Source organism: Portunus trituberculatus, chromosome 25, assembly GCF_017591435.1.
Source record: "Portunus trituberculatus isolate SZX2019 chromosome 25, ASM1759143v1, whole genome shotgun sequence".
NCBI lineage: Eukaryota > Metazoa > Arthropoda > Malacostraca > Decapoda > Portunidae > Portunus > Portunus trituberculatus.
This window is the reverse complement of record NC_059279.1, coordinates 6,689,438-6,700,000: the sequence shown is the minus strand read 5'-3', so window position 1 is coordinate 6,700,000 and position 10,563 is coordinate 6,689,438. Positions and strand designations below refer to the sequence as shown.

The window sequence follows — 10,563 nt, the reverse complement described above, 5'->3', positions numbered from 1 at the left end:
CACGATAATTCCACCAATATTGTGCATCCTGAGTCTCCTGACGCCCATGCTGATTCCTGCCGCACCCTAGAGCCGGCGCCGGGTGGACTGGGGTGCAGAGATGGGCGCCGGGTTGCATTACGTAATCAGGGTCTGGCTGCAGCTGTAGGCGGCGTCTGCACTGCTGGCGCTCACCGGCTGCCTGTACCCCGGCCCTGTCTCACTTTGCACCGTCTGTCCTAGCTCCCCAATGAACCACAGGGCCGGACAGCACGTTAAATATTGAGTTACGGTGTTTTTGATGAGTTTAAAGTGGGAAATTTTCGATCTGTGGGCAGGAGGGATGCTGCAGTAGCCGGTAGCATCACGGGGGTCGCAGGGTGCTTGCTACGCCGCATCACACCCTCAATGCCTTTGTCCTCATTGGTTTAGCACTTTATTGCGTAATTTGTTTGAGTTGTACCATGGGAGGGCGTCGCGGTGTCTCAATATTCAAATGCATCTTCTCGAGGCGATGTATATAAGTGAGTAGGGATCGTAGAAGTAAGAATGCCAGTAAAAGTTATGAACTGACTGCACGAAGTAAATTTTGAAGACGTTTATATAATGTTATCTATTGCGTCAGTGTTTTTAAGTCTTCTGGGTCAATATCCGTTATCTCATCTTACGTGTGTACTTTCTTCTCTTATCTGAGACGCAGACAAGGCTCATTTGTACTGCGTTTATATGATTAAATGTATGATTACTTCCCCAATTAGGTTAGGATGAGATTTGAACTCACTATCCTGCACCTAAATAAAATTTCCTATTGATTATCTCTCTCTCTCTCTCTCTCTCTCTCTCTCTCTCTCTCTCTCTCTCTCTCTCTCTCTCGGGGCCTAAGTTCAAGGCCAGAGTCAATGTAGGGCACTTTCTACTACTTCTTTGGTAGAATTCTAATATAGGAAGTGTTATATTTATGAAGAAGACTTGCAGGACTAATTAGTTGCACTTGTAGTGCTTACACACCATTCTGCATCCATTCTAGTGGAAGATCAATCTTATACAAAGTTCATAGCACTGATTGTTGATGGAATGTGTAGGAGTGTTATACAAGTATTGAAGGGCAAATGACCTCAGTAGAGGGCATGGAAAGGTAGTCTGAACACATTTGAAGTACAAGGACACTTAGGTGAGCCTCATTAGTGAAGGTAATTTGAGCCTTACAGAATAATTATGACAGGGTTAGAAGCTAATTGATAGGATCATAAAAGGAAGCCTTAGCCTGTCATAGATCACACTTCTGCCCGTAGAGGACCAGCCAGGAGGGGCAGCTGTGGCAGAGATCATCCTGGGAATACTTTAATCTACACAACACTCCTTCCTCTTGGTCTTTTTCCCTCACACTGACATATTCAAAATCCTAAAGACTCTGAAATCCAAGATGATACAGCAGCAGCAGCATTTAGGAAACATGGATTACAAAATGCTGTTGTATCATTTTAGATTTCAGTGTCCCTGTGATGAATATGTCAGTGTGAGGGAAAGATACCAAAATAACGCAGCTGCAGCATTTAGGAAGCATGAAATTGATATATACAGTAGCAGTTTAGCAGCTTACCTTAAAATGCAGGAGAGAATCACCCAATCTGATGATGACCACAATTAATCCTTGATATGGAGACTGACGGCATTGTTGTGTTCCAGGCATGGTCGATTGTTTTGTGAGGATCCCGAAAGAGCAGGGCATGTTGGCATACTGGCGTGGTAACCTGGCCAACGTGATCCGATACTTCCCCACCCAGGCCCTCAACTTCGCCTTCAAGGACAAGTACAAGCAGGTGTGTGGTGGGTAGTGGTGGCCTGGGGAGGGAAGAGAGTAGTGTGGTTACTTAGTGTGTGTATGAGGTCTGTTTGGTGTCTATAGCAGCTTCCCTTCATCCTCCCTCTTTCTCCTCTTTCTCATGTTTCCTTCTCTCACTATTTCTCCTCCTTTCTTTTATTTACTTCCTATCTTCTCCATAAATTTTTTCCTCCATCACATTCTCTCTTTTTTCTCTGCCTCCCTTCTCAGTGTCAAAGGGCAGAGATTTATAATAATTGAATAGGCTCCTTTTGATGGTATTCTTTTCTTGTGACATAGGATGTTACATTGAAGCTACAAAAATCATGTTTGGTTCTTTGTTATATTATGGTTGTACTGCCATCCGGTTGTTAAAAGAAAGATTAACCAAATTTCCAGAATATTGCTTGTGTTTTCTCATTGAATATAGTAACATTCCTTAGAAGTGAATGTATTATTTGTATGCATCACTTACAAAGTTGAAAGAAAAATTTGGAAATTGATAAGTAGAATAAAGGTAAATTAAATCAAAGAACTGCAGAATCAAATTAAGGGAACAGTAGAATGATACCCTAAGAAGTAATGTTTGAAAAGCCTTTACTTTAATTTTTGTTAAGATGAATGTCTGCCTGGTAGTGTGGGTTTAAAGTTACTGCATAATGTTTTCCATTGTCACATTCTGAGTGAGACGAGTGATGTTTGTTTAGGAAGGTTCAGTACATTCTTGACATCAAGCTTTTAGTGCAGTGCTTCCTTTATCTGGTGCTGCCCTTGGCTTCCAGTTATCTGAGTCTGATAGTGTAGGATTGGTTATTGATTGTATTAAGGCAGTTTAGATCCTTGTCATCTGGGATTACTTCAGTCACAGTAGTCAATGGCTGCCCCCTTGTATGAGTTGAGTTAGCAGCTGTCCCATCCACCAAGGATCAGGTTATTGATTGAATATCTTTGGTGTTTTTTAAGTGTGTAATCTTTCCTTTCATTGCGTCATAATTCCTATGGCAAATGTTGACACAAGGTTGTGTTGTTCCTCAGATCTTCCTTGGCGGTGTTGACAAGAAGACACAGTTCTGGAGGTTCTTCCTCGGTAACCTTGCCTCCGGTGGTGCTGCTGGTGCCACATCCCTCTGCTTCGTCTACCCTCTTGACTTTGCCCGAACCAGGTAAGTAAGGTCTGGCCTCGCTTTTCAAAGGCCATAGTGACTGGTCTAAATGTTGTACTGCCAGAATCCTCTCAAGTTATTCATGCTAAGTGAATAGGTGACACGTATGGTTGTTGTTTATCTCTGGTTCTTGGAGCTTGCTTATTGTTAGGTTTTCAGTCTTCATTTTAGCAAGAAAAGCTGTCTACAAAGCCTCAATGATTATTTTGTGGCAGCATGATATTACCATTAATATTATATTAATCCACCATGGATGTGAGTTAGCAATCAACCTTTGTATGTATTTTGCCTAAAAGTGGCTTGCCAAGCTCCTTGATGTCTAGCAGCCTCCCTACATCAGCTTAGATCTTTTTTTTTTTTTTTTTTTTTTTTTTTTTATTTATTTATTTTTTTTATATAGCTTCATTCTAAGTAGTCACTTATCAAGCAACCACTGTCCTTCAAGTCTTGTGAATTCTTTTGGCTTGTTACCTCCAGCACCGTCTTGACGTCCTTGTTTAGTGTAGCTAGGTCTGTTGCTACCCATCACAACTTAGCTGTGATTGTAGGTCCAATTTTCAAATGTTAATCTTCATACAGTAGTCAGTGTCCTCTTATTGTCTGTCTGACCCTCCTCACAAAGACTGCACAAGTAGCCTTTGGGTCTGAAAGGATTAGTTCTCAGTTGATGTAGTTTTCCAGTCTTCATTCATCTACTTCTTATTATTGCCACAGCTAGACTTTGCTGCTGCAACTCTTACAAATCAGATCTACTAAGAATTCCTTGACATTTGTATAAATCTGAGCCCCAAAATTTTTTAAGGCAACTTAACTATGAAATGCCTTCTTTCCTCACCCAGGTTGGCCGCTGACATCGGCAAGGGGCCCGAGCAGCGTGAATTCAAGGGTCTGGGTGATTGCCTGGCGAAGATCTTCAAGGCTGATGGCCCCATTGGTCTGTACCGTGGCTTTGGAGTGTCCGTCCAGGGCATCATCATTTACCGTGCAGCCTTCTTCGGCTTCTACGACACAGCCAAGGGCATGTTGCCTGATCCTAAAGCTGCTGGCATCATCGTCTCCTGGATGATTGCCCAGACTGTGACCACAATCTCTGGTATCATCTCTTATCCATTCGACACTGTGCGTAGGCGCATGATGATGCAGTCTGGACGCAAGTCAGGCGAAATCATGTACAAGAGCACCATTGACTGCTGGAAGAAGATTGCCCGGGAGGAGGGTACCGCTGCCTTCTTCAAGGGCGCCTTCTCCAACGTCTTGCGAGGCACAGGTCAGTTTTTCAAATGCTCATTAATGTGTATATGTGTGTGTGAGTGTTTGGAGACCCCAACAGTCCCATCATATATTTCATTTTACTTAGCTAAAATTATTCTTGTGTATTGTTACATTTTTTTTCACTAACTGGGTAGCATTACAGCACTTGGTTGTCTGCTTAGCTTCCCTTCATTACTGGGGTACATGAGGTTTTGTTCTTTCTTTTCTTATCAACCTCATATTTTGCCATTTCATGAAGTGGCATAGTTTTTCTATCATAGCCTTTGAATATCAAGACTGTGATTGTCAAAATAATGCCATTCTAGAGTTCAGTTAGATTATTATCCTGCAACAGACCAGTGTAATACTCCAGGATTGCGTGTGTGTGTGTGTGTGCGCGCATGTTTATGAGAATGATGCACCTCTAAACATGGTGATGTGTTGCAGGTGGTGCTTTGGTGCTGGTGTTGTACGATGAGATCCAGGTTCTGCTGTTCGGCTCCAAGTCTGGTGGTGGAGAGTAAGCAATGGCTGCCGGCATGACACTCAACCAGAATGCTAGCAGAGCCACCCAGAGGTAGCGGGGGGAAAGTGGAGTCAGGGGCAGGGTGTGTACAAATAGTTGCTGTGGCCCAGGGCTCAACCTCCGTGTGTATAGTTGATAGTTCTGTGAACTATACTTCCTCTGTCCAGAAAATAGATCTTCTGAATCATGGCTCATGTTCATGTTTTATATTCAGTTAAACCCCTTTGAAACGGGATCCTAGGGTATATAGTTTGTACAGATCATGATCAATGCATAAAGCCTCATCATAATTTTCAATGGCAAAACCATTCCTGTAAAATTATAAGTTCAATAAAAATTGTAAACTTGAAAAATGTTCTCTTTCTTCACATCTTAGTATTTCCAGCTGCAAGGCCCTAAACTCTCAGGGCAAATTATATATATAAGATATACAACATAAAGATAAGCTTACAGTATACTCCCTTTATTGGCTCTTAACATTAATGTGCATTTCACTAACGCAAAAAATACATTGATAAACAATTTAGATCACACTAAACTAACCTTGGGACTCCAGCATTAACAATGGGTTTGGGTCTATTTTTGAATATCACTTTCTTGTGAACAACAGCACTGATCAAATAGTGTGCCTCAGACCCCTCTCTGTCTGCTCCAACCTTCCTCATGACAGCTACAGGCTTGGGGAGGTCCTGTACTGCACCGTGAAGAATGTGATGGCCAATGAGCAGCACAGGAACACCCTACACAAAAATGCAAGCTTGGTGAATAATAATAATAAACATAATTTGTCATGACTTACTACTCAATCAATAGAAATAATGCAATGGTCAAGTAATGGTTACTGTTAAGCAATGAGAAAGACTGAGGAATTATAAAAGAAAGGGAAGAGGCAGATTAAATTGTGCAAAGCAATTTGAATAAGGGCCTGTCCACACTATCGAGCAGTGCCCAACGGGCAAACTGTTACCATGTCCCGTTGTCATACACAAGCTCCCAGTTTGAGTAGAGTACTGCAGCGATGTGTATGAACACCCAGATGCCAATAATCTGCTTCAAGACAAGCCTCTGCACATTTACTCTGCCTCAAGAGGGTATCCTGCTTTGTTATGTATGGTTCCACTTTAGCAAGGAGCGTATAGAAACTTTACATCCATTCTCATGTACTGGATGAAATCACGTTCACATTCATCATGAAGCTCACATAATAAGGTCGAATGACTTCCCAATTCTCCTCTTTTGCGAAGCCATTCTCTACACCACACTCTTCTGAGATCTGACTTTTCTCTTTTTTACACCAGCTGGAACAATTATGCAGCGCAAGGCTATTTTCTTCTTGTCTGCTGTGCTAGGCATGGTGAGACCACTCTCACACTTCGCTATCCTTTTAACACCTACTGAGTGAGTTGAACTGCCCCACAGAACCATCTCTCTCGAGGTGTCGAGTGGTAAGCGAAACTATACAGGCAAATGTTACCCGGTGGGGGCAAAGCATGACGGGCTCTGTCCACGAGTAAAAGGGCTATCACTGGCCTATGATATGCAGAACGAGGAACATCCGCTCCAGGTAGCTGGAACTTGCCCAGGATTAACAGAACAAAGTTGGGATGACTTCATATCCATTCCAGTTCTCCGTATGCTATCCCAATGAAAAAATAAACATAATACTGTATATGTAATAAAAACCTTTTATTTAAACTAAAAGAACATCCCTACATTTTTCATATTGGAATATTAAATAACATTTCATCAATTTCTAAAGACAAAATATATATATATGTCAATAGTTTGGGCTCATGGCAACCACCTGACTCCAAAGTTGCCGTTGCGCACGTCTCGGTTCTTCTCTCGTTTCTTTTACTTACTTTTCTTCAACAAGAGGAAGTGCAAATGCAATTCCAGAATGAAGCACAGGTTGAGGTATAAGTGGCATGGTTCTGGTTTGTTTTGATTAAGTTTGGTCTTGGTTGTTGGGATGTTTGCTTAGTATACCAAGAATGCAGTCAGCTTGTGTGTGCATATGTTTCTGGTTTTGTACCAAGAACCATGGCCCGTGTTCTGCGTATCATAGACTAGTGTGATACCCCCTCAAGGGGTTTTCACTGATCAGGTAGCACTTTGTTACCATATCAGCGCCCGTAACTTTTGTGCTTCTGACGTCACAAACTAAGTATAGTGTTTGCCCTTCGGGCACTGCTCAATAGTGTGGACAGGCCTTTAGGCAAAAAAGTTAAGAAATAATATATCATTATGATGAGTAACTTCACCTACAATATAACCGACACACAAACCAATACGCAAGGACTAAAAGGTGAAACCAAAACATGCACACTTGCCTCCACTCTGTTAGTATTTTGCCTCATCAGGTTTTATAAAATTAAGAGAAAAATGAACAAGTGAGTGTGATATGTTCATCTATTTCTCACCATAACTGTGCTGCTTTCAATCCAGTCAATAGCCAACAGTGCAAAACAAGGATGTCAGAGAACACCAGAAAGAATATATCAAGTTGCAGAAAGTAAAGAAATACATTGACATGTGGAAGGAAGTTAAAATAAAGTGTAAGTTGTTATATGAAGCCAATAACTGATAAAATAATAGATCCCAACTAAAGCAATGTGATCTAACCATGCAACTTATAACTGGACCAAAGACCAACAAAACCTATATATATATATATATATATATATATATATATATATATATATATATATATATATATATATATATATATATATATATTTTTTTTTTTTTTACGTTAAGGCCTATAGCGCCTGTAGGCTCACTTGAAGAGTGTGTAGGAAGTGCTGTTCAGCTTCCGCCCATTAGTGGCACAGGCAATTTTATTTATAGTGGTACCCATATTAGGGCCCATATCACCACCCAAGCTCATCTTGGGCATAACTACCTAGAACCTGAGTATCATGGTATCATGGAGGTAACTTTAAACCACTCGACACATGGCAGTGTTTAAAGGCTGTACGTGGTGGGATTTGAACCTACGCGTGGTTGTCTGCCCGATCCCATGCTCACCGCCTTGGCAATGTGCATTAGTGGAGGTGCAGTGAGGAGCCAATACCTGCTTGTTGAAGTGCAGGTCCCCCAGCGGTCTACCTCCCATGGTGATGTGTGGGAGGCACTTCAGTTCACCCTGCAGCTCCAGTATCATCCATTCCTTCAGCCCATCTTTGCTCCTGCAGCCACCATGACAAAGAACTTAATGTGAGGAAGTAAAGTACAGAACATGTCTCCCTCATACAGAACATGTCACATAATTTAAACACGTCAGATTCAGAGGAAGTAAGGCATTTTTTAATAAATGCAGAACAATACTTTTCTATATAAGAGTGGAAACTGGCCAAAGAGAACAATTGAACAAAGGGCCCACTGAGATGCCAGTCCTTGAACAGTGCTGAGTTGGCAAAAAGTCTTGGAACTTAATAACTACAATGAACACATTCACAACACTTCATTAACAGTGACATGAGTTGACATGGTCTGTATGTGTGGATTTGGTTAAATCTTAAAAAATGTGATGTCCTTTAATTTCAGAGAGAGAGAGAGAGAGAGAGAGAGAGAGAAAAGATCCACTTAATTGCCAGTTCCCTTAGAGATCACTAGAATTAGCCAAAGGTTAAGGACAAATGTCTTTAGACCTCCTTCGCAAAAGGAGTTAAGTCGTAGGAAGATGAAAATAAAGAAGCAGGCAAGGAGTTCCAGAGTTTATCACAGAAAGGTATGAATGACTGAGAGTACTGGATGACTCATGCATTAGAAAGTTGGACAGAACAGGAGTGAGAAGAAGAAAGACTTGTGCAGCGAGGCTGCAGGAGGAGAGGGGAGGTATGGAGTTAGCAAGATCAGTAGCACAGTTAGTATGAAAGTAGTGGTAGAAGATAGCACAAAATGCAACATTCCGGCAGTGAGAAAGAGGCTGAAGACAATCAATCAGAGGAGGGGAATTGATGAGATAAAATTATATGATAATTTCTCCTCATATTTTCCTTTATATCTTTCAGATATTAATTTCAGTATTACAGTGTCTTAAATAGTTATGCATTCAAAGAAAAAAAAAGTTGACCTACATATTCTCATTTTCTGTATCAAAGCAAATCTTTTGAGATTTCTAGTCATGTGAATCTTAATAGGAAAGGGTTAAGCGTGTGCTGTATAGATTTTTAATCTTTTATTTATGTAAGAGGGAAAATCTGGCCAAGAGCAACACAAAATTATTAAACAAAAAGGCCCCACTTAGATGGCAGTCCCCAAACAGGCTCAAAAGAGTTAGCCAAAAGAATGGGATAAAATGTTTTGAAACCTCCCTCTTAAATGAGTTGATGGAAATACACAAGCAAGCAGAAAGTTCTAGAGTTTACCATCATACTAAATATCTCAAAAATACATGGAAACTCTGCCTTTTTCATCACACACTCTATTACTAGATGAAATCACCACAACACTTGATTCTTACATGACACAGCAGGCACCACATGACCTTGTTCAAATTCAATGACATCATGACCTGCCCTGACCTTTCCTAGTGGCTCGGAATCAGGTGGTCTTGAAGATGAGACAAGGTTGATGTAGGGTATGGCATGATATTGGGCCTAAATGTAACAGTGCTCGGTACATACAGTGACTTAGGTACTTAAATTAACCTATCCTAACCTTTCATAGCCTGAGTTATGTAGTTTAATCTAATCTCAACTAATTGCACACTAAGACTTTCCTTAATCTAATCTTATCCTTAATTTTACTCAGCAATTTGATTTTAACCAAACATAATCTTAACACAAATTAACAAAACCTTAACTTGACCTAATACAACCTTAACTTAATGTAATATAACATTAACATTAACCTAATACAACCTTAACTTAATGTAATATAACCTTAACATTACCCTAATACAACCTTAACTTAACTTCAAAGAATAAAAAAAAAATAAACTAAACTAACTTGACCTTGACCAAGCCTGCCTTTTTAACCTTTTCCTTGCAACAATCAGGGAAATCTGAACAAAACAGTAACTTGACTTAACACAACCTTAACTTACAAAACAAAACTTAACCCTAAAGAAATAACAATAAATAAAGAAACACTGGTGACACAATAATCGAACCACCTCGATCACACCTGTCTTATTAACCCTTTCCTTACAATACACACCAATATACCCTATCTTATATCTTTTTCGAGTAAAATGAGGTTAGAAATGCTCGTAGAAGTGTGATCTTGCCCGTGAGAATGTGTATACTAACTATAATTACGTGTGGTGTATTGGCTAAAACTGCAATATCTGATACATTTATAGAAAAATTGATGCTTTAATTTCTGGACTGATGATGGCTGTCAAAAGAATAATCAAATAACTATCTCGAGTGGTTGAAATGAAAGACGTGGCAAAGGGAAGAGAAAGGGTTAGTTAGTATCGCCCGGTGTGTAAGTCGGCAAGGCAGTCAGTAACTCACACTTGTACTGGAATCTGCATGGCTCCCTCTCGCACCTCACGCCTCACACTCACAGAAAGCTTTAAGGCTCACTCTTGCTCGTCTCTATTCTTCTCCTATGTTGTCCAGTTTGTCCTTCTGCCTGTCACACGTCCCGCTCGCTATCCGGATTCTCGAGAACACACACACACACACACACACACACACACACACACACACACACGTTTTTTACGTGTTTCTCTATATTTCAATGTTACAATTCATGCTACACAATTTAGAGTAGGTAAAGTTTATTCGTACATTTTTTTTTTTCATTGACAGTCATCTTTTCCCACCTATGATTGTTTTGATTTTTTTTATCGCTTTTGAGGCTAT

The 10,563-nt window shown here is 40.5% G+C and overlaps 2 protein-coding genes across 4 annotated transcripts in view; one reads left to right on the top strand and one right to left on the bottom strand.

Annotated features, from left to right (window-relative positions):
• The window catches only part of LOC123508717 (ADP/ATP translocase 3-like), a 5,622-nt gene extending 528 nt beyond the window's left edge, over positions 1-5,094 (top strand). Inside the window, exons 2-5 of the mRNA XM_045262603.1 lie at positions 1,666-1,799; positions 2,837-2,964; positions 3,804-4,231; positions 4,663-5,094. Coding sequence (XP_045118538.1) covers positions 1,666-1,799; positions 2,837-2,964; positions 3,804-4,231; positions 4,663-4,739 — 767 coding nt within the window. The 3' untranslated portion in view covers positions 4,740-5,094. The remainder of the gene's footprint in view (positions 1-1,665; positions 1,800-2,836; positions 2,965-3,803; positions 4,232-4,662) is intronic.
• A 94-nt stretch (positions 5,095-5,188) lies between these two features.
• Positions 5,189-10,367, bottom strand: LOC123508720 (chromosome transmission fidelity protein 8 homolog). Of its 3 annotated transcripts, none has more exons than XM_045262607.1 (3): positions 10,210-10,367; positions 7,818-7,932; positions 5,189-5,481 (listed from the first exon to the last, which is right to left on the bottom strand). In XM_045262607.1, exons 1-3 carry the CDS (start codon positions 10,227-10,229, stop codon positions 5,275-5,277), a joined length of 342 nt encoding a protein of 113 aa, XP_045118542.1. In that variant the 5' UTR covers positions 10,230-10,367; the 3' UTR covers positions 5,189-5,274. The 3 variants fall into 3 exon arrangements, with proteins under 3 accessions (XP_045118542.1, XP_045118543.1, XP_045118544.1); XM_045262608.1 differs by having other exon boundaries at positions 10,263-10,352; XM_045262609.1 differs by lacking the exon at positions 10,210-10,367 and adding an exon at positions 9,908-9,926.
• Between the last annotated feature and the right edge of the window lie 196 nt (positions 10,368-10,563).